Source organism: Lagopus leucura, unplaced genomic scaffold, assembly GCF_019238085.1.
Source record: "Lagopus leucura isolate 7727_CA_CO unplaced genomic scaffold, USGS_WTPT01 Super-Scaffold_100157, whole genome shotgun sequence".
NCBI classification, from domain to species: domain Eukaryota; kingdom Metazoa; phylum Chordata; class Aves; order Galliformes; family Phasianidae; genus Lagopus; species Lagopus leucura.
In genome coordinates this window covers 4,707,452-4,730,849 of record NW_024962334.1, presented here as the reverse complement: position 1 = coordinate 4,730,849, position 23,398 = coordinate 4,707,452, and the positions used below count along the sequence as shown (strand labels likewise).

Below are 23,398 nucleotides of genomic sequence, written 5' to 3'. Positions count from 1 at the left end.
TGATTTGTAAATATTAATTTAAAACAGATGATGTAAAACTGCAGCCTGTAGGACTGGAGTAGGAGGATGAAGGCTCAGGAGGGTGTAACGGAGATGATTTCATTGCCACACCTAAAGCAAACTCGCCGTGTGGCAGAGTGCTGAGTGAACACTGAGGGCAGCACATCTGAACAACACAAAGTGAAGGAGGTCTGTGGATGCATGCTGAACACTTAGGAGAAGATGAAATAATGAAAATTTATCAAGGCAGGCTATTCTGTGTACTGTGTGAAATAAACATGTTTGTGGTAGTAATTCATTACATTTTTATTGTATTACATCTGCATCGTATTAGATCTGCATGCAGGAAGAAAGAGTAAATTAATTGGCACATGCAACCTTAATTTTGGCTTGTTCTAGATTTGGAAGGATTAAGTTTGACACATCTGGGGCTTTTCCAGTGTCTGGTCATACATATGATTGCATTCATATGCATTCACTGTGTTGTGCATGTAGCTGGTTAGTGTGTCACTTCTAGACATTCTCCTGGCTTAAGATTTTAATTTGCAGTGCACTTATGCATTTTGTCCCCTCAATATACTTTGCTAAATACATTTTTTTGAAGATTTTGACAATTTGACTGGCCTTCCTGCTTTCTGGGTACAAAACCAATGCCTTGTCTACAAGCAGTTCCATGAGCTGGTGTTACTACCAAAGAGTGGGTTCTTCCCTTTTACTGCCTTCTCTTTTGATTAGGTGTTTGTACAGCCACGCTAGGACTGGTGCAGGATCCGATCTTGTTGCTGCAGTTAAAGCTATCCAGGGTGAACACAGTGGTACTTTTTGGTATCAGCCCCTGCCTTTGCTGTTCTAAAGTGCAATGCAAGCATAGGAGTGAATGATGAGAGCAGGAGGTGAGAGAACTATGTACTGGACATCTTAGTGAGCCCAGTACTGGACACCCCGACAAACCAGAGTGATACCCCGAAGCCTGATATATTAAGTGATGATCATAAAAAGTTGATGAGCATTTTATGACAGCTGTTCACACTCATATTCAGAGTTTTGGATTAAGAGAAGAAGGAGAAGTGCCTGGTAATTATGGTAAATATTAAATACAGGGCACCACTTGTGCAGTCATCAGTTTTGCGTACACATGCAAAGAGCAGGGGGGAGATGGGGCCAGATGATATCCATCCTAGGGCTCTGAAAGAGATGGCTGATGTGATTGCTGAGCCGCTCTCCATCATATTTGAAAAATTGTGGCTGTCTGGTGAAGTCCCCAGTGACTGGAAAAAGGGAAATGTTTCTTCTGTTTTTAAGAAAGGGAGAAAGGAAGACTTGGGGAACTACAGGCCAGTGAGCTTCACCTGGAAGCAGAAGAGCAGATCCTCCTAGAAGCTATGTTAAGGCACATATGAGATAAAGAGGTGATTCAAGACAGCCAGCGTGGCTTCACCAAGGCCAGATCTTGCCTGACCAATCTGGTGACCTTCTATGATGAAGTGACAGCATTGGTGGATGGGGGAAGGGCAACGGGTGTCATCTATCTCGACTTCTGCAAGGCCTTTGACATGGTCGCTCACCACATCCTTCTCTGTAGATTGGAGAGGTGCGGATTTGAAGGATGGACTGTTTGGAGGGGAATGGTTTTAAATTGAGACAGGGGAGGTTAGGTTGGATATTAAGAGGAGTTTCTCACACAGAGGCTGGTGAGGCACTGGAACAGGTTGCCCAAGGAGGCTGTGGATGCCCCATCCCTGGAGGCATTCAAGGCTGGATGTGGCTCTGGGCAGCCTGGGCTGCTGGTTGGCAACCCTGCACATAGCTGGGGGCTTGAAACTCAATGCTCATTGTGGTCCTTTTCAACCCAGGCCATTCTATGATTGTATGATAACATGAGCTTGTTTTGTAGCATGAAGATATGTCAGTGTCTGAGATACCTGTGTATTGTGCCTCGGTAGTTTTTTAAGCCTCCTTCCATGTTTCTTTGATATGAAGAGAATAGCACAAGTGGAAATCCTTGGTTTTCTTGTATGATTCTTTAAGGAAAATCTCAGAATGCAGGAATAATTCAAAATAGTGAGAACGATTTCTGTGCTGCTAACAGTTAATGTTAGCAGCACTGAAGAGCCAGGAAGAAAAACAAAGTGATTGAACCATGCCAGATCCAAGAGAAGCAAAGCTCTCCTGAGTTTGCACATCTTCAGTTTGAACAATCAGTGAAGAATGGGAGGGAATTTGGAATGAAATTGCTAGGAATTATGAACACGAGTCTTTTGACCCCAGTACCTGGTTTTATTTGATAAGAAAAGCAAGCAGGTTTTGCTCCACTGTGGGTACGTGCTAGCCCTGTCACAGAAAACAGGTTTTGGATCCAGTCTACTGAGTACAATCATCTCTAGTCTGAAAAGCCTGTCCTGGGACAAAAGGGTTTAAAATCAATAATTCCAGAGCTGTTGGCTTTTAGCAGTTGTGCTGAGAAAAAAGAAAGAGCAATCCACATTGAGTAGGTGGATCCATACCCCCCTGTTTCACCAGAGAGAACTCTGGAGCCTGAAGGAGTTGCTGGAGTTTTGTACACACAGGTCACTTAGCTCCTAGAAACCCTGAATTACAGTGGCCTGGTTGAGAGCAAGGGTAGATGCTGAAATTGGTGCGCTTCCTGACAGCCCAGCATAGCATCTGTAAATCCACTGGGAATGAGACTTCATGCAGCAAAAATCCAGAATCACCGAGCTGGCTGCATGCACAACTTTAGCTTCAATCAAAAGGTAGTCAGCCATGGCTCTAAGTGACTCGGGTTTCAGGAGAATGTTTGATGTGTTGCAATCTATATAAATTGTGCCTGCTATAGGTCTTGAAAATTATGCTCAACTTCTTGTGCTTTTTCATATTATCTGTATCATATTTCTTCAGGAAACTTCAGAAACTCTGCTCTTTCCAGCAGTCAAAGTACTGCCATTTGTATGCTGTATAACTAAATGAAATGCTAACACATGAATCTGAATTGAATTCTGACTCTAAGCAGAAAGGTAAAGATAATGGAATATTGCATTTCCAAAAATAGTCCATTTTTGTTTTTTCTTTGGATTTGGATTGATCTTAATTCTCCTTTCTCCCTGATTTTTAAATGCTCAAAGTAAACTAACTGAAAACAACTTTCTGCTGTCTGTAGATGTGACTAAGCAGCTCTTCCTGTGTTCACTCTTTTGCACATATTGTTGAGCTTGTGTAGCAACAGTGAGTCACTGCCTCAGCTGGAGGAATGCTGGTATATAAGCAAGACACCAAACAGGGGCTCTCTCTAGGAAAACAAAGAAAGAAAACAAATAATTCCCGCAGTGTTTTGAATGCAAAACTGGCATGCCTACAGTTTTTACCCATAGTCTAGAAAAGCCACTCTTTTCTCCAGTGCTGCTGAGGACAAGAGGGTGAACCTGAAACCTGCAGCTGGGTGGTTTTCCTTGGTGTGATGCTGTTACCTGGGTACAAAGAAGGATGACTTGGTTGGGGGTTAAGCATGCACTGATTCTGCAGGCTGGGAGTTACAGATCATAGCTGACATAAAAGCAAAGGAGCAAAGCTTTAATCCCAGCTGCCCCAATGGCAAAAGCAGCCATTGGTAACTGCAGGTAACTGCAGCAAGATTGCTCCTGAATATTCATGCAGTTATGCCCCTGAGTGGTGGTGAGTTTGAGATCCTTCTCTGTCAGATGAAGAGACACCTTGCATGTGTGGGCACAGCCATGCTTGCACCCCTACTGCAAGATGGGGTGTTATGAAGAGTGTCAAGAAGCCATTTTGGATCTGCTCAGTAAATTAAATGCAGTGTAAAGCCTTGAAGTGATGTAATTTAAGAGGAATTCAAAGTGTAGGCAAAGGTTACGCACTTCTCTTTCAGTAGTACAGTAAAGGAGAATTAAAAAGAAGCACATGAATAAAAAATGTGTGTGGCTGGATGAATAGAATGGCATTTTACAAAAGGACAAAGAATTGCTCTGAATAATATTTAAAGTTTAGTATTGCAAGTTGCTTGAATTAATAACAATGACATTTTTAAAAGGTCAGAGATTGGTTCAGAAAGGTATGTAGTATTCAAAGCTGACTAAAGGAATCCTTTTCCTTCTGCCACCTTTGCTGTGCCACCTGGGACCCACTGCCAGCTGATGGTGGGGCAGTGGGACCTGCCCTCTTGCCCTGTGGGTTAAAGTACACTGGCCTCGATGATGGCTTTTTTGGGATGGCCACTAGCAGAAATGATTGTGTCGGCTGCTCAGCCAAAATCAGCAAGCATCTGGGAAAATCTGTCACTGCCACAAGAAAGGGTAAGGGAGAATGTCTGCACATCTGGCATAGATTGTAGTCCAGGTAGTAAAGCAAAAGAGTCTGCCCTAGCTAGCAGAGAAGGTCTACAGGATTTTCTATAGATACCTAATTAGCACTTTTTTTCTTCTGCCCTGCAGGAAGCCTCTTAGTGAGGTGCTTTGAGTCACTCTGTTGATGCTGTTGCATACAGCTCAGCTAATTGCATGCTATAGCTTCACTACATACCAGCTCTTCAACCACACTCTTCTGAAGCAAATTCCTAAGTGAGAGTGTGAGGATGGGGCCTGAGGGCTTGTAGTATGACTTTTAGTAACACAGTCAGCAGGCCAAAGTAGTATTTTGAAGTTCTCTGAAGCAGAGCCCTGCTGGCAATGAAGATACAACTGCAGTGGGGCAGCAACTGGCCTGCTTTGAATGCAAGAATGCCAGCAAGAAGAAGAACAACCTTCTCCAGAATTGTGATTCTTCCCCCTTGTCTTTGTCCTTGTCTTGCTGCCAAAAAGAGCAAGCAAGCAAGCACAAAAATACCCAATCACCATCATTTGTGTCAAATGGAGCAGAGTTCCCTGCCTGTGAGCTGAGTGCTTATGGTGTGGACCCCTCTTCTCTGGAGTTCAACTTCCTGGTGGCGAAGTCTCCATCTCTCTTGGTCTGTTTCACTGGTCTATTGCATGTCGAGGGACTGTGTTGTGTGGAATGTGTTGTCTGTTGTTTTGACCCTGTGCTTCATATTGTCTTTTTATCAATTTGTGAAATTACGAGGCGCAGTTATCTAAGGGCTGAATAATCATTCTGCTGCTTTTAGTGCCTATTAAGTATAGTTACAGAGACAATATCAAACTCTGCTTCTCTAAACCTATTATACTCCTAAGGCCACTTTTGTCACCAACATATTTTTGTTGATAAGTTTGAAAAGCAGAGCAGGCATCACCTGCATGCTTGTCCTTGGGTGGCAAGTCGTCAGAGGCTGCAGGTGGGGTGTGTTTGGTTAGCACTAGAGCAGGAGGATGAGGGAACAAGAAGGCTTTTCCTGGATTAACAAGAAAATTAGATAAAATAGTGTTTGTGGTCTAATTGCAGTGCAATTGTTGCATTGTCAATGAACTGATGAGTTCACTGCTTAGTTCACTGCAATCTCCCAGACAATTCATGAGCTCTTTGGAAGATGGCAATTTTTTGTTCTAGTAACTTTGAATACCCATATATATCTCCAAAACCCAAATTCTCCATCCTCAGTGGCAGTGAATTTGTTCTTCAGGATTGACAGTGGGATGTTAGGTCAGTGCAGTGAACTCATCACCAAATTTGGGTGTCGTGTACTCTGGTCCAGTAACAGATGCATGCCGTTAAAAGTGAGATAGCTTACTTTGGGGGCAGAGTGAAGAGATATTGCATTTCTTGTGGAAGGAATGAAGCTGTTGAAACCAAAGAACAATAAATCGTGTAATTTTTTTGTGTGTGTGTTTGTTTGTTTGTTTTCATAACCAAGAGCTCAGCTCATGATTTAGATGCCTTTGGTTTGTACACGCTATGGTCCTAAGAGTTGTTAAGTAAGAATACTGGAAACAGCTTGTTGTGATGGAGGATGAAAAAAAATTAGACAAACTTTATCATTCAGAGTTGGATGACATTTAGGAAATGCTGAATTAACCTTCAAAATGTCTCCAAACATCTTGTTTGGAGAGGGGAGCGTGGTCAGACAGAAAGACAAAGACGTTCAATCTGCTTAACATTGACAATGAGTAGATGCATGCAAACAAAATCCCTTCAGCACTCATTTCCTCACCAATGGTGTTTCATCAAGTAATGAATAATTTCTGCATCTCTCTTACTGAACAAAAAATTCCAGGTAGCAGTATATTTAGACGGAGCAATATAGATTTAGCCTCGATGTAGCTTAATGCAGAGAGGTTATAAAAACAAAAACACACAAAACAAACAAACCCCCACCCTGAACTCTCATAATATTACCTTCGTGTGTATGGAAACTGTTAGATCACGGCCTGAGCCACTGATTGCTCACCTGAGGCAAGCACTGAGTCAGCCATGGGAGCACAGGTGAAGGTGATTCAGCTGTGTGATGAAGGGTGGAGCCTGGCTGCACCTCTCATAGACCCCATTTAAGAGCTGGCTGCCACTGGGGAAGGGTCTCTTGTTGGAGATCCTTGCTTTGTGGGGTCTTTCCTGTGAACCTACATCTTTGGATACAGGTGAGCGTTCCTTTGTTTGTTTCTTTTCTCATTTTCACCTCAATTATCTTTCCAGCTGTAACCCTATTTCAATAAGAGGAAAAGAAAAACCCATTTCTTTATTTTTGTTGATAGTGCAACTTTGCCGTTGATTTTTGGGGTTCAAATTTTGGACTCTAAAATAATGAAATGAAAGTGCAGTGAGAAATGTTTGTAGGTCAGCTGTTGTGAAGGCTGTTGCCTGCCTACCTCGTGCTCATAGGTGCCACGTTGGTAATCCCACGTGTGAGATACTGGTACATGTATTTTGCTTTCAGCGAGAGGCTCTCCCTTGGGCATGGCTCAAGCACACTGAGGTCCTAGCATCTCTGGCCAATTCATGGATAGGCTTTTCTCTTCTCGCTTAAGGCAGTGGTGTGCCATGTGCTGAGGTCCTTCTAAGAGGTGTCCTGACCCATTGCTGCTTGGCTGCAGGTGTTCTGGCATTTAGACAAAGGCAGTTGTCAACTTGTTTCTGAAACAGCACATCTCAATAATCACAATGGACCATGGGAACGCACTGAATAGAGTGCCTTCAGGGGGTATTAACACTCAGTAATCCTCCATTCGGGACAGAAAAGTCTCAGGTGTTTGCCAAGAACTTATGAGCCAATTTTTTTTCTTTTTCTTTTTTTTTTTTTAATAAATAAATCTTCCTGAGATTATGAAAGCAGACCCAAGCAATCATAATGACTCAGCTGTACGGCTATAAGCAATTCGCGTTGCAGATTAAATTTGTGGTAGGTAATATCATTTTGCTGCACAGATGAAAATGAGAAATGATTCCTTCCATATTTGCTCTGTGCAATGTGCCATATGCAAAATTTTATACCAAGCCAGAGCAGTTTCTAGAAGAGGAAAGAGAGGAAGAGACATAGATAGTTTAAGAGACCATTCTCACCTATATCTTGCTGTGACAGTACAGTGGTCTGGGCTGGATGTATCAGCAGAGAAACAAGAAGATATACCCCAAACAAATAAATGGCAGGGCATTCATTCACAGCTGGATGTTGCAGGGAATGGGATTTTATTTCTTACCAAATTGTGGTAACTTTTGCCTGGAAATAAAACAATTTTTTTTTTAAACTGTGACTCAACCAGAGTGACCAAAACTGTGGTTGCTGCTCCTGTGCAGTAAAGTATTGGAGAGTTCATAAAAGGTTTAAGCTGATTAAGCTTTAGCACAGAGTACTGAATTCCAAATGCCAGCATGTTAATTAAAATATTACATTTACCATGATTGCTTGCAGGTTTGATTGCCTTTGTAATTGATATTTCTTCTTTGGTTATGGGACAAACTAAATAGGAGAGTCTAGCCTGCTCTGTCTCTCTGTTCTATGTACCTTATTCATCTCCTTATAAGTCATTTGTCCCAGCAGTACGTAAATGGTATCACTTTGTTGTCCAGATTCTGACTTTTTCCCAGGGATACAAAACGGTGTCTGTGTGAATTCCTGGTTCCTTTTGAAATCAAAGGTAGAATTGACAGCAGGAAGCCGGAGCTCCTTCATAGCCTCAAAGCTTCCCCCTGCTACCCAGCTGTTGCTTTGTTTGCCCTGTCTTTTAACATGCCCTGTTTTTACTGTGCTCTCCTGGGATGAGGTCAAGAATTGGCTTTATCCACGCTGCAAGTACCATATGCTGGTTTTTCTGTGCCACCACAACGTTATCTAAAAGATACCTGGACATTTTACTCATTTTCACTAGATATAAAAAAAAAAAATAAAAATAAAAAATCAGTGCTTTGAGTTTGTTTCTACCCAAAAATATCAACACAAAAATCAGGTTTGGGGGCTTCTAGAAACTAGTCAGCTTTTTTTCATCTTTGGTTCTTACACTACTCAATGCAGTTAACTGTTGCTGGAAGAGTTCATGCAAAGCCATGCAGAAAGTAACTTTGATGTTTAAATATTTCAAAATGTGGAAGGGCAGTTAATTTCTGTTCATGAAATATAAGCAACTCAGCTTTGATTAAAAGGCATTGAAGATGAGCAATCCAGTATTTCTCACGGTGATTCCTTCCACTAGTTAAACATTTTCCCTATTAAAGTGAGATCCTTATGTCTGGTTTGATTTGTAGGTTTCAGCTTTATATTACTGATACATCATGCCTTGCTCCACTCAATTTAATTTTTTGGCACTTTGTTTTTCTCCCTGTGTAAGTTCTTAGACGTTGCCACTGGTAATCTCTTTCTAAGCAAAATAGATTGATTCTGAAGATTCTTACTGCAGCTGATTTTCTTCCATCCTCAGACTTTTTTATTAATGTCTCTTTGCTGAGAAACTGCATCAGTTTTGTAATTGTGTTTGAAAAAGATATTATATCCACATCTGTTCTTCCCATTGCATATGGAAGGGTATCGAACAGCTTTCTTCTTTTCCCTGATCTCATCTAAGCCTCCAATCGCACTGAGAGCTCATGCTATGTTGCTAATTTGTTGTTATACTCTCTAGTTCCTTTCTAGATTGGGTTTTCCAGCTGCAGAGCCACTATCCCTAGATAAAGGGGGCATATTTTCCCCTTGATGCATAGGTTGGTATTTGACTTTACTGAAATGCACTTTGTCAGTATAAGGCTAAGTTATGGAACACACATCTCCTGATCTTGTGAAGATTCAGCCCTCTTCTGCATTTATTTGTTTGGTGTTAGCACAACTTAGCAGAAGAGATTTCATTTGTATTTCCAAATGAGCGGTAAGTGTACAGAATTATTTGACTACCATGAAACATGAAAAGACAGTGAAACACAGCACTTCTACGTGCCCTTTTTGGCTTCTCTACAGGCCTCAGGCTACCTAATGTTTGGTGGCAATGTAACTGCTGGTGAAGGGGCTCTTGCTGAGGAGGAATTGCCCAGAGCCTGTGTGTCCTTTCTTAGTCCCCTTATTCCCTCCTGAGATGTCCATCCACTTGTCTACTTAGCAGTGGAGCAGAGGACAGAGTGGAAAGGACTGGATGACTATCAGGATACTATGCTCCAGGTGTACAACATCTTACAAGGAGGTGGTGGGAAATTTCTGATGTGCCCTAAGGGGTTCTAAGGTCTGTAATAGAGTGGCAGAAGGAAGGCCTGTATGTGAGAGAAAAAGGGGCTTAATATGTCCAAATGTTGTAAGACCTGTTGGTATCTGAAGTGCTCTGTAAACAAACTTTCCTTGGGGTCACTCTACATGAGAAACATCTTTTTCTTTTTTCTTTCTTTCCCCTCTCCTGTTCTGTAATGCATCAAATGAGTTACAAGGCTCTTTAGAACAGAAGTGCCCCCTTTGCCTCTGTTTGCAGATATCCCACCTAGAATAGTATGAGCCATAGATTACTTTAATAGATAGCAGCAGCAACTTCACAAATCCACATGATTCAAACTTCAGAGGAAGCTAATGTAGCAATTCAGAGGAGGAGGATTGCAGTCATGCATTTTCTGATTGAAAAGATTATGAACTGAATTCAGCTGATCACGTAAGGGGTGTCAGTCAATAGAGCAATAGTAATATGTTTAAAGGGATTAATGACTCTGCTCATGAAAGTCCTATAGCTTGATAATTACTTGTGCTTGAGTTAATTATCTGAGCTACGTTTGCTTTGTGAGGCAGTGATGAGAGGTGAGTGGCTTTTGTATGCCGTAGAAATACTAAAATAAGATTGCTGTATCACTAATCTCTAAAAAACAATGTCTTGGCAGGGGAAGTGCTTTCATTTTGCAGCTGGCCTTTTGCTTGTGTCTCTTGGACAACCAGCAAGACAATCAGGCGTGACAGGTCTTTTATCCAAAAGCCTTCACTTTGTTAACAAGATAGACATCAGCCTTGATTTGGCTGTGGCCTGACCATAAGCGTGGCACACATGCAGAGGAAGTGTCCAAGAATGCCGCAGGGTGTGGGAGCGTGCAGAGCTGTCTAGACCAGCTCTAAATCCAAAGCAGAGTTGTCAGGATACTGTGACCCCTGTCTTCCTGTCTGTTTCCACAACCCTACATGTGCACAAGGCTGCTACATAGATGGTTTCATAACTGATAGGCTTGGGTATGGATTTTCACTTGTGAGTAAATCTTTCCCAGACTTTCTCCCAGCCTGCTTCCCTCTCTCCCCAGGCTGGGATGTAGGCTGCAGTTTCCCTTGGTGCAATGAAAGAATGCAACAGTGACTCCTTGAACTCTTCATCGAGGCACTGGCACTGAGAAATACTCCAAAGTCAGATGGTTTTCATCATGGCCTGAGACCAAGGTAGTGAATTTTACTGACTCTAAGACTTTCTGCCTGTTAGGATCTTTGAAACAGATCCCATGGTGTTTGTGCTGCTCAGTCCCAGTTAAGAGTGAGAAGAAGCAAAATTCATTGGAAATCTTATCTTGACTAGGAAGGTCTTACCCTGTCCTTATAGATTCCTATAAGCAATCTAAGTCCCTATAGATGTAATTCCAAGCATACTCAGTGAACCAGGAATTATGTTATTTCACTGCTGAGACTATAATGAAACCAAGAGCATTCAGGAAGTTGATGCAGTAGTCTTGGAGTACCCTATGTCCCCATAGTGCCACTGAGTACTTGTTTCTAGGCTGCTAGTGTTTGATGATTTCCTGCTTGTAGCGTCACTTGAATCTTCCAAATGCTTTCTTGGTATCAGGACAATCTTTCAAGAAACAGGAATGACTTGTGCTTCTAGGAAATGTGTTACTTTTTCACTTCTCTCAATATTGAAGTGATATCTCCCAACCTATTTATTAGGTTTTCTTAAATGATTCTGTGTCAGTGTGCAGTATTTCCTCTGTGTTTTGCTTGGCTGACCTGAAAAATCTCTGTGACCTGTTTTTAAAATGTCAGTTTGAATTGAGATGCCAGTTCAATTAGCGCAGTACTGAAATAGTAAGAGCAAGCATGTTAAAGGGGTCTTGTGTTCTTGAACTCCTACTAGAAGCAGAAAAAGAATCTACCTGACCCGTGCTAAGTATGGGTCAGTCTATCACTGATATTCACTTGTCCCCTAACAGGCACCCTCTAGCATGTGAACTAAAGTTCATGTTGCTTTATCTAAGCAAATTAAACTGATTAAATAACTTTCAAAATATAGCAACCTATTTGCCTTCAGGCTTCTGCAAATATCCAACTGGGTAGAATAATGACCTTTTACAATTATTCTTATGAACTGACAATTATACCTGGTTTTGTATGGTTGCTGATAGCTCAGAATGGTTCTCTTGTATGTTCCTTGATGCATGAATGTAGGCCTCATTAAAAAAAAAAACAAACATAGCTTCAACTGAAAGTTATGAAGCTGTGCTAAGAGACAATAACTGACTCCTGGGTCAAACAATTTCTGTGAATACTTTGAGTTATGTTTTAAGAATTCAGTTTTCCATCCTCAATGAGAAGTCCCAAGACACACAAAAATCCTGTGGAAAGGGAGGTAGGCTGAGAAAGAGGGGAGCAACCAAAAAAGGATGAGAAAGCAAAGGCAGCCTCAGGAGTGGGTCCACTCCCTTGAATGTGGAGTCGCAAGCTGAGCCTGGAGCTCTCACTACCTCAAGGGCCATGGACTTGCTGAGATGCCTCCTCCTTCTGTTTGGTCCCAGAGATGTTCTCTGCAGGGAAAAACCTTCAGAATCAAAGTTATCTCAAAAACAGCAATTTCCTGCAGGAGTTTGTCTGACAGTAAATGTTCCCAGATGACTAGGGATGACCCTACCCCATAGGAATAACCACATTAACAGCCCATTCTCTGAGGGACACTCAGGGGAATTGCCAAGTATTCCCAAAAGAGTGAGTGCATTTATCTTTCCTCTACAAATTATCCTACATTCATGTCATTTTATAAACACTGCAAAACAAAGTCGCCTTTAAATTATTATTTTGGTGCCGTGTGAACATGTCTTTCACCCACTTGCTGTCAGTGCATATCACTAATTCCCCTATCTAGATTTTTAAAAAGACTCTTGGAGTAATCCTTCTTTCCCAAATAAGGAGATTAAGCTATGGGCTCCAAATGGGAGTTAGTGATATTTTCCCATTTGATCACTTTAAAGCCTTTTCTCGCTCTATGATAGCTTCATAATGTACCTCTTAGCTTTTAGCATGACCAAGGGAGCCTGATTTCACTTTAACTTTCTGTGTAATGCATTTAAGGGACCCAAATCCTTTAAGTTGAGGACACTTTGTTAATTTACAGCTACGTGGATTTTTCCCTTTGGCATTACTCTGTACTGCCCAGGAAGTACAGTTTTCCAGTCATTTCATGCGTAACTGCATGCCAGTTTGTATGCTCTTAATTGCTTCTTTGTAGAACCATGAGCACACATGAAGTTAGCTGAATGGCAACACAGCTGCTGGGAGCCATGGAGCCAAGTAGTGTGAAAGCCTCCAGCATGGCTGTGGGCTGCTGTGTGAAGTTGAATTGTGTGAATCTCAGTGTCTTGGGCGAAGAGGAGAGGGATTAGGGTTCCGAAAGTAATGCTTGTATAACTGTGCTATAGCCGGTGTGAGGCTCAACCTGAAAGCCTGAGCATCAGTTAAAAGGTCAGCTGCCACCTTGTGCTTTTCTCAAACTTGTGATGTGATCTGGGAGGGCATGCAAGTGTCTGGAGGTTTGTATGCTTTCCCAGCTCCACCAGTTTAACTGCAGAAGACATGAGGTCTCAGAATAAATGTCACCCACAGTAGTGTTCACAGAAAACCTCCTCACTGTACCACTGCAAAGGTAGGGCCATTAACTTGATGCAAAACTAAAGGAATCGGCCATTTCCTCCCTTTCCCTTCTCCATAAAGCACAGAGCCTTATCTTGTTAAATCTTGGTAAATGGCTGTAACACAAAATAGGATACATCTCTTACTCCCAAAATCTTGCTGCTGATCCATGCAATATTGCTGAGTAAGCTGATTTGTGTCTCTAAAATATATTCAAATTTATTCACAGTAAGATTATTCCAGGGGGTGGCATTTGTTGCACAATCATTATGCATTTTTAGTTGTCTCCTCTCTGTCCTTTCCCCGTTCAATGTTCCTGATGTGCTAACTTCTCATTTTACTAGCCCCAAAAAACTATAACCTCAGGTTTCTTTGTTCCGTGTCTCTTCTTCTTCTTTGTGTAGAATGTTCTTAATGAAGGCTCACAATAATGCAATTGGAGCCTTAGGTCTTCTAATAAATGCCTCAGCAGATGCACATTGGATTATATTAGCCCCTCACCCTGTGTTGTTGTCAATGACTGGGCATCATCTGACCTCTGGATACTCTCAGCACTTTCTCCTCCTCAGACATTTCCAGCTGATGAGCTCCCAGTTTATAGTAGAATTTCTCATGATTGAAGTAACTGATTATTAGCACACAGTATTGTACATAATGTCATATTTCTGCTAATACAGTTCTAAAGATCATTCAGCTCTTTATGAGAAATGTTCAACTGTCCTTTTTTTTTTTTTTTTTATTGAATCATTAAAGCTGCTGAATTTTAGTCCATTTGCATTTGTTTCACTTGAGTTTAAATTAAGAGTTAGGCTTGTAATTATGTACCACTATAAGCAACTCAGTATGAGAATCCAGCAGTGCCTATTTGTAAACCCATGCCTGTGTTTGTATGTCTAACCCTCTACTCCATATGTTATGCGTACTCAGAATAAGATGCCATCAAATGTGACTAAAGATTATCTGATGAACCATTCAGCTCTAATGCTTATCTAAATTGAATGCTGTGCAAAATAAATTGCAGTTTGCCAAAAGAAAATGAAGCACGCGTTACCTTACAGTAAAAATTGCATCTACTCCCCAAATCAATCATTTTTCTGAAGGTTGATGAATAAATGGAGAACTCTGTGAACACTGGGCTCTTGGTTGGAAGGTAAAGTCTGATAGTTTTTACTGTAGTTTATTTTTATCATGAAATTATTTCTCACTGGGAAAAAAAGACACCCCAACAATACATACATACATCCTTTTTTTTTCTGTGCTTTCTGCGATTCCTGTTGTAGTTCTTCTGTTTTCATCAAGTGCTTCTGAAGAGTACATGCAGTCCTTGCGATGGGTAAGGTGAATTGGCAGGTAGTGTTATGCCTTCTGGTTATCGTGTGAAACAAACCTGTACAAACAGCACAGTAATTCCTACTGAAGGTGCTCATAACTTGAGGTATCTTGCCAACAAGTGTCTTCCCTGTTCAGAGAATGCCAAGAGACCGTTCTCAGGAATCTCCGGTTGGTGTTGCCCTAAAGCTCTCCTCCTCAGAAATTCTCTGCTGAAGTTGTTTAAAATGATCTTTTATTGAAGCCATTTGTTCCTACGCTTGAAACAGAGGCCTTTGGTTTAGAAAGGATTTTGCTGTTTTCCTGTGGTGTCTTGTAGTGTCATGAAAACATAAGGTCCTAACAACCATAAAACCTTCCTGTATTGAAGTACCAGAGTTTGAACTAAAATAAGTACTAGTTTCATGTGTACTTCTGCTTATGTGACCTTAGGGACTTCAACCCATATGGGTCTGATGCTTGCAATATCCAGGACTATAAAACCATGTAAGCCTGTTTCTATAGCCTGATTTCCATTAAAACAATTCATATTTAGGTGTCTAGGTGACTTGTAGAACAGGGACCTTCACTCATTTATGCTTTCCATGTAAATCTTGTTTTTGTTCTGTGGGAGACAGATCATTCTGTGCCATAGTTTTTTTTTTTTTTCTTTTTTCTGTGAAGTATAGATGTAAAATAAAATAGACAAGCATATAGAAAATACACGAATCTCAGAGGCAGATATTTGGAATGGAATTTTATTCTAGAAAACATCTCTTTCCTAAAGAAATGCACCGAGCAGCTGTCGTGCACGGTACCCTGTGTGCACCTACTTCTTCCCAAAGGTAATCTGTTCCAGAAACTTAAGGTTGACATCTGCTTAACTGCAGGTACTACAGAATCCATTTGCTGCTACAAAAATGGAGTGCTGTGGCATTACACAAAAGAGAAATGTTAGCCCTCCTGGGAACCCTGCAAGGCAAGCACCATCAAATGTTCTGTGTCTCCTATCCTGAAAGCAGGCAGGAATAGGGATAGGGGGTGCCTGTCATCTCTTTTTCCCAAGGGCATAAATTGTTGCAGAGGTGAGAGCATGGCCTGTGGTCGTGGGGTGCATGGGTTGATTCAGTGAAAGGAGTGTGTGGACCTTATGTGTTCAGATCCTTGAGATCTGCACAGAATCTGGCTCCATCAGCTACAGTGGATATCATTTTTCTTGACTAGCCCACCATTTTTCTTGGCTGATAACATCTGTGCCTCTAAGATCTCAGCCAGAAGTATGCAGGAGGATGCAAAATGCCTCAGGGTAGGCTTTCACTTTGTTATTCTTCCACAATTTCATTGTGGAATACTGTACTCCATTACTAGATTATACCTACCCAGTGGTTTGGATCTTAAATTTTCTTGTCTGCATTAGCTTTTGTTCAAATTAAATTGTGAATGGAGTTTTCAAGGACTAAAACAACAATATGGACAAAATACCACTTTACACTTTTTTGCAACAGATGGAAATCTGGACTGAGAATTTAATTTTAAACTGCATCCAGAAATGAATGAAAGCTGGATAGCTTTCTCATTCATATTTTCTTTGTGCCTGTCATGGGAAAAATGTATTTCTTACTTGCTTGAATTACTTATTAGTTTGAAAGCTATACTAGTTTTAGGCTGTTTGGTGTGACTTGTCTGAGGGTTGAATATCTCATTTTCACGACTCCTAGGAATCTATGATCACAAAGGACTTTATAAACAGAAGGTATTCTACATCCCAGCAAGCATGCCTGTTGACATCTATGGTTACTGTGGGCACGTCAGAAGGATCTCTCAGCTGGGTCTTGAAGTGTCAGAGAAGATGCAACACACAACTCACAGACTGTCACAGGCAACAACCCGACTGAGTGCCACATTCTTTTGTTCCAGACTCTGTCTCTTGGCATCTGGACCCTGGCGTTGCCATTTATTACCTCTCCTGGTTACTCTGGGATCTTTCTAAACAATTGCATCACAATTAAATCAACAGGTGAAGATTGGGTTGTGGACACGAAATTAGAAATCCACCAGAGTTAAATGAAAGCTGCCAAATTATTCACTCATGAGACAAAGGACTGTGAATGTATTTTGTGGGCTAATGGCAAAAATCAGTTTTTTTAGTTTTTAAGTATAATGCATGCTATCTTCCAACAACAACAACAAAAAAGCATAAGAGCTTAGTAAATTTGCCTGTGCTACACAGGAATGAAGCAGGAAGAAAATGGGAAAAATTATTTCTGAATACATGCTCAGAAGGGGTGCAGACAAGTGAAATACAGGAGGGTATTTAAAGAGAAATATCTCCTAATGGAGAAGGGAATTGCAGTCAGGGCCCCAGGCAAAGTGACAGGAACAACATATAAATGGCACCTGACACAGTAGTGCTTGAAAGATACCATCTCTTTGAAAAATAAGTGAGTAATGACTCCATTCAGGGCTGGATTCCTACATTTATTTATGAATATGTTTAATTTTGGTGGGCTAATCCATATGCTGACCAAATATATATGTCTTGGGAGGTGGAGTGTGGACGATGACCGAGGCATGTAAGTTTGCAAACCAAAGTACTAATAAAAAAAAAAATGTATCTGATTTCCAGGTATTAAGTCTGCAAACTGCATTGAATGCTCAAAAGTAGGCAACTGGTGTAATTGTGTCAGATGAAAAATAGTAGGGGGGGGAAAAAACCCAACATCATTATGAAGATTAAACCAAGCAGTCCAATTATGGAAATGTTATGAGATGCCTACAAAAAAAAGTTTTCTGGTTCTTATAGACAGTCTATATACATAGGTAGGGGCTGCAAAGGGTATTGTGGATTCATGGTTTTAATTAAGCTGGTTTTAACACCAACATTTATATGCGACAGAACTTCATAACAATAAAAAGAGAAACCCTACTCATTTTCCTAAGAACATAAAGCCACATGATTTTATATATCCTCTGCTTAGGAAAAAACATTTTTGTAACATAGGTAATGAAGTAAATTTTATTCAGTTCTTGTTTCGCAGCGAATAAACTCAGTGTGAAGCAGCAGCATCATAAAATAAAAAAACAACAAACCTGTTTAAACAGACTCATGTAAGGATGCAAATTTTGCACAGGGAAAAGCAAAACTATGCTGTGCAGCTGGTTAGAGCGCATCATCATGCAAACAATTCAAGCTGACCTACGGTAAAATAAGCATTGACGTTCATATTCTTCACTCAGTTGCTAAAACACTGAGAACATTTGTATTCAAACTCAAGGGTTTGAGGGAGGGGATGTCCAGCAGCTCAGGATACTGTGCCACAGAGCGCTGCCTGGTGCTCTGTGAACCCCACAATGAATTTATAAGACTGGAACATCAGCCAGTAATTTTTAAAAATAGAATTTGAGTTTTACAATTTAACCCATGCTTTTCTCCAGCTTTGAGCTGCTCTAAAGATGTATACGGTTCCCTCTGTGATTTAAGGGACATTAAAAAATTTTGTAGGGAGGGAAATACCTCTAGGTATATCTCTTATGTAGAGAATCTAGAGCTATATATCATCTCTTATGTAGACAGGGAGAAATACCTTTATGTTGTGGAAAGATTGATCTGCACTGCTGGAGTGTCCTGTATGTCAAGTGTACTCATGTGGCATGAGCGTAGAATCCCCCAAAGGCTGCTTGGGCTTTTGTCACAGGGATGTGAGCAGCAGAGCAGTTGAGGAACAGTAGGATTTGGGATGGGCTGGCTGACATCTTATTATACAGTAGCCCAGAAGAAACTTATCACCCATATTTGTCATGGCAAGTAAAGGTATGGGAACCAAGATAAAATAGCAGGGAAGTTCTGCAAGGGAATGGGAGGATGAGCTACAGAGATGGTGTGTATGGGAGGATGGCAAGGTGAGAGGGAGAGAACCATCCATCCCTACAGTCCCCTCCTTTCTGGTAGGGCATTGTCAGTGGTTGCACGTGAAGCCAAGGCATAAACTTAGAGTGACAGTGGTGTATTCTCATTTGAAAAGTTCCTAGGTTCATTTTAAGCAGGATACTCTCCTGTAACTACTTGTAAACACTTCACCAATTCTATGAGCTGCATGGTACTGGATGGCTGCAAGAGACTCTTGAAGAACAGAGAGGCTTTGACTAGACACTGTTTACATTGCTTTTTGCCATTTGGAGTACGGATGTGTTACATCTTGCTTGAAAACAGATGGCTAAAATGAGCCATCACAAAAGTAGCATGCAATGCCCTTGTGGCTGGCTTGGTCCTGGCAGAGTGTGATAGCTGAAGGTGCAGTGCTGGTCCCAAGTGCTTGTGCTGTTCAACTGCAGCAAGGCACAGGTTCAGTCCAGTCAGTTCATGCTTGGTGTCTGTCTGTCCTTTGGGGAAACCTCTGCTCTCCTCAGCATGGGTCCTGCTGTGCTTCTGAGGGCATTACCTGTGCTAGATGTATTCTGGTTTGGACAGGACCTGCATCTCCTGCCCTCCATCACTCCGGTCCCGGAAAGTCCCCTCCAACCTTCGTGTTCTTCTCTCCCTAAGGAAAATAAGGAATGGTCAGGATTAAAATGGGTGAAAATAGGGGATGAGTTCAGCAGCTGTGCTTATCTCTCCCCTCTGTTTGGGATAGTCAGGGTGAGAGTAAAGGGACGGTACTCAAAGGGGGTGCAGAGGTGGTTGCTGAAGAGGCAGTAGATGAGGGGATTGATGGCACTGTTCAGGGCTGGCAGGTTTTGAATTATCACGGATGCGTAGAAGCGCTCTTTGGTCTCGGGGAGGATGTTGAAGTTGTCCAGGATATCAAACAGAAAGTAGGGGCTCCAACAGAGAGCGAATGCTGCAGGAGAGACAGAAGAGCTTGACATTAGACAGTATGGTTATTTAGGGAGTTAATCACATACGCACAAATAGAGACTGTCATAACACATAAGTATTTGTTCATGCAAGAGAAATTGCTCCCTACGCAGGGTCTCATTTAAGAGGATAGTTATTAAATTGTGTTTTTATTTGTCTTCATTTTTATTTTAATGCCCATAAAATACATTACGTGTGCTCCTTTAAGTGCTTAGAGTGCTCCCTCTAGATGTATTGAGGCACTTCTGTACGCTGCACACACATAAAGGGTAAATAGGTAGCCAGTTAGAGCATCATCACTTACAGAAAAGCTCTCTTTTAATGGTCCCCTGAGTGAGCAGCCCGTCTAAACGCAGACAGCACCAAAGTGCTGCTCTGTGACAGCCCTGCCTATCACAGCCACCTATTAAGAAAAGGCTCTTAGGCACCTAGAAGCAAGGAATGACACTTTCACTCTGAATTACAGCAGGCTGACGTACCGTTTTGCATGCTGGTTGGAGGTGCCCTGTAGTAAGGGAATGTAGGAAGACTCTACGATTCCCCTACTGCTATTGGAGAAACAAGTCTGAGAGGGCTGCGTCATTCGTAGCTTTTGTTAAGAGGTGGTAGAAAAAGAGGCCATGGGTTTCGCTTTTTTTGCAGGCATTCAGGAATAATCTGTCTCATAAATGCCTACGTCAACTGCTCTCACAAGGAGTGTTGAGCATGCTGGGGCAGGCAGTTCACTCAGCTAAGTTACAGGCACCTGGATTGCCAATGTGCTGGGCACAGAGCTGGGTGCTCAGCGAATGTGCAAGAAGTAAGCTCTCCTGTTTTCTGGAGTAACCAACCTAATAGTGTGCACACACAGGGGCTGTAGTAACAACAGTGTGCCCTGTCAGTGCATGGATCATAGCACTGGCTACAGATCCCCCACTATAAGTGGATTTATGGAAATCGATGAGCATTACATGCCTTCACTTTCTCGCACAGTGAGAGATGCTGGGTGCCTGATATTATCAAGGTCCTCTGAAATACTGAGCACCTAGGTGAGCTCTTGCCATCTGGAGGCATTGTGGTAGTGACTGTTTCTGTGTTTCTTGCACAGTCTTTCTCTGATGGCCACACAGATAAGTTCAGATGCAGAGAAGGTGTCCTTGGATTTCTGAGAGCCGCGAATCACAGCAGCAGCTCTCATGTCCAAGGACACTACAGCTAACCAGTGAACTAAGCACCTCTAGTAGTAGCTATTATCACAGTATCAATCAATCTGAGTTTTGTGTAGGACTGGGAAGAGGAGCAATCTCTCCTGCAGTGCCCTGGGGAGTAAATAGCTTCTGATATCTCCCTGTCTGTCTCCATCAGCTAATCACAAGTGCTGTGTGATGTTGCCTTTATTTATCGAGATTAAATGTCAGCCTCCTAATTCCATCAGGATAATGTCATCTCCCTGGGAGACGGAGGACACCTGCACTGAGTCATCTGCATCCTGGCTGGGCGAGGAGAGCTTGTTCTCCCCACCTCTGCAGGCAACGTGCTTCTGACATCAAATTTAATTGCTCTGCTTCCCTTGCCTCTCCTTCCTGTTCCTGCCCTAATGAAGCAGCCTGTATTCTCTAAACCTAAAAGACAACTCATTTGCCAGGTCTTTTAGCAGCTTGGCTGTGTGTATCACTGCATACATCGGGTGCCTAAAATAGGATCCTGTCAGTCATAGGAAGGCAGAGGACAAGGTCAGAAGGCAAGTCAGAGGTCTAAGTAAAACTCCTTTGCTGAACCACTTCATGCCCTTTATTTGCTGGTGATGAAGGGAGATCCCTAACTTCAGCATCTGCCCCAGCTGCAGGCTTTTTTTTTTCATACTTACCAAGAACAATTACAATGCTGTACTTGATGGCTTTCACTTTTGCTCTGGATATGAACCCACGACTGGTGTAGCCAGCAGAGGTTCTGCCATCTGGGGACGGAAGAGTAGAACCAGTGAAAGAGCAGGGCTGGTGTATGCGTTTCCTGCAATTCATATATTAGCAAGTCTTCTCCCATTAGGCACAAAAAACCTGAGCCCTCTAAAATCAGAAGTGGAAACATATGTATAGGAGGTGTTTCTGAAGCACTGTAGCAGCTGCATATCCCTGAGTCTCCACACTTGGAACTGTAGGCAGGAGAAACATTGTAGATAAACCCAACAATATCAGCTTAGCAAAAACCTCTGGTCATCGTAGCTTCAAAAACACAACTGGAGTGGTGTTAGAAGAGATGTTTTGTCAAAGGATCTGGCAACTGTAATTTAAAAAAACAACATAGGATATAATCTGGCAAAACAGACTACCTGTTCAGTTTTTAACTGCATTTCAATTAGATGGATTTTGAAAGCTACATACTCCATTCCCTTAACCTCTTTTTGATGCTTTAGATACAGTCATGCATTTTGCTCTTCTGTTGGACTCAGTAATAAAAGAAGAAAAGAAGAAATGCTGTTAGATTTGCTTTTCAGAAGTAAAATGTGGCTTGAATTGAGAAGCGAAGTCTATTCAGTTTCGCACTAAGGCTGGTTGATCTCATTTCCTCTGAAGTCACGCTAATGTCTCTGAGAACCAATCTCCACATTTCAATGGCAGTACCAGCATGATTGTAATAATATGCTTGATTTCATTATTCATGACAATTTGCTGTTCATGTTGCCCTGTGAGAATAATTAGGTTCATCATAGTGAACACACAAGAAGGTCATTTTTTATCAAAACATCTTTCGACTCTTGAAATCCGAGCTGAGAAATTGAATTTTAATGAATGTCATTGGAAATAACTATGTGTACATGACTTTTTGCACCTCTTAGAAAAACAACATATCCAGGCTATGTAATCTGTGAGGAAAAAATATAAATAAAATTAACGAGAGCTTGTTATCAGTGAAATATTGTATAGAGAAGCTTGAGAACAGTCCATACCTAATAGTACTGGAAATTCCTTGGTTTTTAGTGCAGAATCTATCTCTTGAGTGAGAAGAATGACTTTTTTTTTTTTTTTTTCAAGGTTTTTGATCTTAACCAAAATTCAAACTTCCCAAGGGCATTTGAAAACATTCTGAAATTTTTATCTGAGTGGCTGCTAGAAAACAAACCATTCTACATATGGACAAAATTCTTGGATTAAGGACTCTAAGTTCTAGAGTAAGGATTATTTCCTTCTAATTCTTTTCTTGTAGATGTTTTCTATCGTTTCTCAAAAGGGTACTTAATGTCAAAGGAAAGAAGTATGGAACAGGTATGAAGGAGCAGTGGCAGATAACCCAATCCACAGTGATGGGGTCCCAACTCAACACCACATATGTGGGCATTCCCAGATTTGATGTGGCTCCCCAAATCTGAATCCTGCGTCTGGAGACACGTGCGTGCTGAGACTCACCAGTGCAGCTGGATATAGTGACAGCCTGAGCTTTGCTCTTCATCCAGATGGTTCGAATCACGATTGAGTATATGACACTGCAGAAGGGAAAGAGTCATTGATACTGTGAGGCATGGTAAATTTAACTGACATCTCAGTTATTCGTTCTCTGTGAATATACTTGTCTACGTGTAAGAAGCCCATGGAGATGGCAGAACTTCACAAAAATGATAGTAATAATAATAGAAATAGTAAATTACATATGACTCTACCAAAATATTTCCAGGAGCAACCCAAAGAACTTTCACGTTGAAGTTTGTTACCACTGTCCAGGCTTCGCAGATGTCGGCTTTGAAGTCAGAAGCAGAGACATGGTTTTGGCCAACTTCTCCTAGGCAAGAGCTTGTTGGGGATTTTGAGCTGTTTGAGGCCAAAACTGTCTGATTATCAGATCCTGGCAGGAGGCACCTCATCCTGTGCTAGGATGTGCTTGTGAGTGCTTAATGTGGGAGCTGCAAGGGGGAAATGTGTTCTGAAATGGGGGAAGCAAGAAGAAGGAATTGTTTCAGCTGCATGTCTGGCTCTGTTCTGGTGTTACTTGGGGAATATGAAGCTGATGAATAAAATGGTAACTCAGGGAAGAGAATGGGGACACAACCCATG

The 23,398-nt window shown here is 41.6% G+C and overlaps 1 protein-coding gene and 1 long non-coding RNA gene across 3 annotated transcripts in view; one reads left to right on the top strand and one right to left on the bottom strand.

Moving 5' to 3' along the window:
- Positions 1-15,524: 15,524 nt before the first annotated feature.
- On the top strand, positions 15,525-16,823 carry LOC122189722. The gene is made up of 2 exons (XR_006181941.1): positions 15,525-15,603; positions 16,237-16,823. It is a non-coding gene; the product is annotated as an uncharacterized LOC122189722 (long non-coding RNA).
- Positions 16,824-17,553: 730 nt separating this feature from the next.
- The window catches only part of NPSR1 (neuropeptide S receptor 1), a 77,806-nt gene continuing 71,961 nt past the window's right edge, over positions 17,554-23,398 (bottom strand). For both annotated transcript variants that reach the window (XM_042889029.1, XM_042889028.1), the window contains 4 exons: positions 22,757-22,833; positions 21,220-21,309; positions 19,176-19,356; positions 17,554-19,056 (listed from right to left, as the gene is read on the bottom strand). In XM_042889029.1, coding sequence (XP_042744963.1) covers positions 18,963-19,056; positions 19,176-19,356; positions 21,220-21,309; positions 22,757-22,833 — 442 coding nt within the window. In that variant the 3' untranslated portion in view covers positions 17,554-18,962. The remainder of the gene's footprint in view (positions 19,057-19,175; positions 19,357-21,219; positions 21,310-22,756; positions 22,834-23,398) is intronic.